General features: G+C 41.8%; 1 protein-coding gene across 1 annotated transcript in view; it reads right to left on the bottom strand.

Moving 5' to 3' along the window:
* Positions 1–247: 247 nt before the first annotated feature.
* LOC119366826 (indole-2-monooxygenase-like) overlaps positions 248–2330 on the bottom strand; it is a 7413-nt gene continuing 5330 nt past the window's right edge. Inside the window, exons 2-3 of the mRNA XM_037632532.1 lie at positions 1064–1492; positions 248–982 (exon numbers count right to left, since the gene is read on the bottom strand). Of these exons, the coding sequence (XP_037488429.1) occupies positions 359–982; positions 1064–1492 (1053 nt within the window). The 3' untranslated portion in view covers positions 248–358. The remainder of the gene's footprint in view (positions 983–1063; positions 1493–2330) is intronic.

The raw sequence follows: 2330 nt of genomic DNA, 5'->3' as shown, positions 1-2330 counted from the left end.
TCTCTCGCAGCCTAGCATTTGGCACACAAGATCCACATTTTTTTTATTTTTTTTCCGAAAAGGAGGATGACCCTCCCGCAGCCTAGCATGATGCACACAAGAGCCGCATGGTGAATAGGGGGGAGGAGGCTATTTCTTGTATTGCAATATAACAAGCTACTACTCTTGCATGGTGCTGCTGATCAATCTCACATAGTTAAACAGATCCTCTAGGCCTTCTTAGAATTTTTTTGGGCTCAAGACAACCACCGCTAAAAACTTTCTTAATAGATTTACAACAAGCAGGAATTTCCCTTTATTTTTTTTGCAACAATATAGCAGTAAAACAAAATATTCAACTTATCTTTTATTCTTGCACCTACTTGAATGATTTTGGAATTAACAGTAGCTTATCCTTCCGGCGCACGGTTAGCCCAAAGACCTCTGTCATATCAATGTCTTTCCTCTCCACCCTTGGTGGCAATTCCCATTCAAAATGGTACATGAGGTTTGCCAACATAAGCTCAAAATTGGCGATCCCGAGGTTTATACCAGGGCACATCCTTCGTCCTGACCCAAATGGCAAGAATTTGAAATCATTCCCCTTGAAATTGACATCCACATTGCTATCTTCATATATAAATCTTTCAGGTATGAACTCTTCTGCATCCTGCCAAGAGCTGGAATCTCTACCAATGGCCCATACATTGACAAGCACATGTGTCCCAGCAGGAACCATGTACCCATCGATGTTGCAATCAGCCATGGCAAGGTGTGGAGCAAGGAGAGGCGCAACAGGATACATCCGAAGTGACTCCTTGAAGACTGCTCTTAAGTATGTCATCTTGTTCATGTCGGTTTCGGTTATAGCTTCTTGTCCCCGGGGTACGATACTCCTCACCTCAGCTTGTAGCTTCTCCAATAGGCGTGGCCTCCTCATCAACTCGGCCAAGGTGAAATCTAGAGTATTAGCTACAGTGTCTGCTGAACCGAAAAATACATCCTGTGGATATTAATTAATTAGGATAGTATAAGATATATATAAATCAACATATATAATTTGGAAGGTACCATTTGTACTTACTGTCAGGAGAGCTTTCACTCTCTCTCTTGTGAGACCATACTCATGCTGAGCAGACAACAGAATATCTATGAAATCACCATCCTTTTTATCAAATATTGACTTGTCCATGCTCACACGTTCATCGATCAACTTATCCAGCAAATATGCCCATCTACACCTCACTCTCTCAGCCTTTGCACAAACCACCCTCTTAAGCACTCCAACCCTAGCCAATGTTGGAAAGTACTCCTCCAAGTTGAATCCTCCTAGTATTCGTGAGGTATCGTCAGTGAGTTCCCGAAGGAGCTTGCTCCATCCTTCTGTCCGAAAGGACTTTCCCAACACGATCCGACATGCCATGTCATATGTGAATGACTTGAGAAGCTCACTCATGTCCACTACACCACCTATTGCGGCGACCTCCTTAATCTTGGTCATCACCAAGGTCACCTATAATGACATACATATTAAAGTATGAGAGTAGCTAAAATTTATGGCATTATTAAGGGAGGGAACATGGCAGTCAATTTTTTTCATTTCATTTGTGATGCAATTTAGTACATTTTGTTATGATAAGAATGATAAGTTCTTGATAAAAAATTACCAACGGGGTTCAACAATAGAAGACCATTTAATAAATTCGGACATACATGATGGTAAAATACTGATTAATGATAATACCTCGCTCCCAATGTTTTTAGAAATGTAGAATCTCCTAATTAGTGGATGTTGTCTATCCGTGGGTTTATTTAGAAGGCCGTCTTGTGGGCTCTTACCCCTTTTCTGTGTTATCGCCGCTCGTGAGTAGGATGAGGGTCTCCTTTATGGATTTGGTAAGCCATGTCCTTTCTTCTCGCTATTTCTCAAAGATCCACCTTTGTTGTCACTAAGCTGGTCATTTCGTCATCCAACATTGCCTATTGCTAGAACCTCCTCGTAGTGTACGACTTCACCGTCTTCATCGGCTCTTGTGCTTTGCCCCTAGACTATGGTAGTTTTGGTGAGAACACACCCCCTCCCCTATGTTATAAATAAATGACATTGTAACCTTGGAGTTGAAATCCTCTTTACCCCCGCCACGGCCCCAAGGTAAGATAGTTTTGGTGAGCTCACACTCCTCTTCCCTATGTTACCAATAAATGACAATGTAACCTGCTTGGAGTTGATATCCTCTTTACCGGCATATCACCACAGTTCGACATTCCCTTGTATGTACAAATTTTTTTTGACACTTGGTTTGCAGGTTCGCCCTTTGATGCTCAACAACTCCACTTAGTTATATTTGATG

Source organism: Triticum dicoccoides, chromosome 2B (genome assembly GCF_002162155.2).
Source record: "Triticum dicoccoides isolate Atlit2015 ecotype Zavitan chromosome 2B, WEW_v2.0, whole genome shotgun sequence".
Taxonomy (NCBI): domain Eukaryota; kingdom Viridiplantae; phylum Streptophyta; class Magnoliopsida; order Poales; family Poaceae; genus Triticum; species Triticum dicoccoides.
Note: the sequence above shows the minus strand (reverse complement) of the source record. Positions and strands in the feature narration are given on the sequence as shown.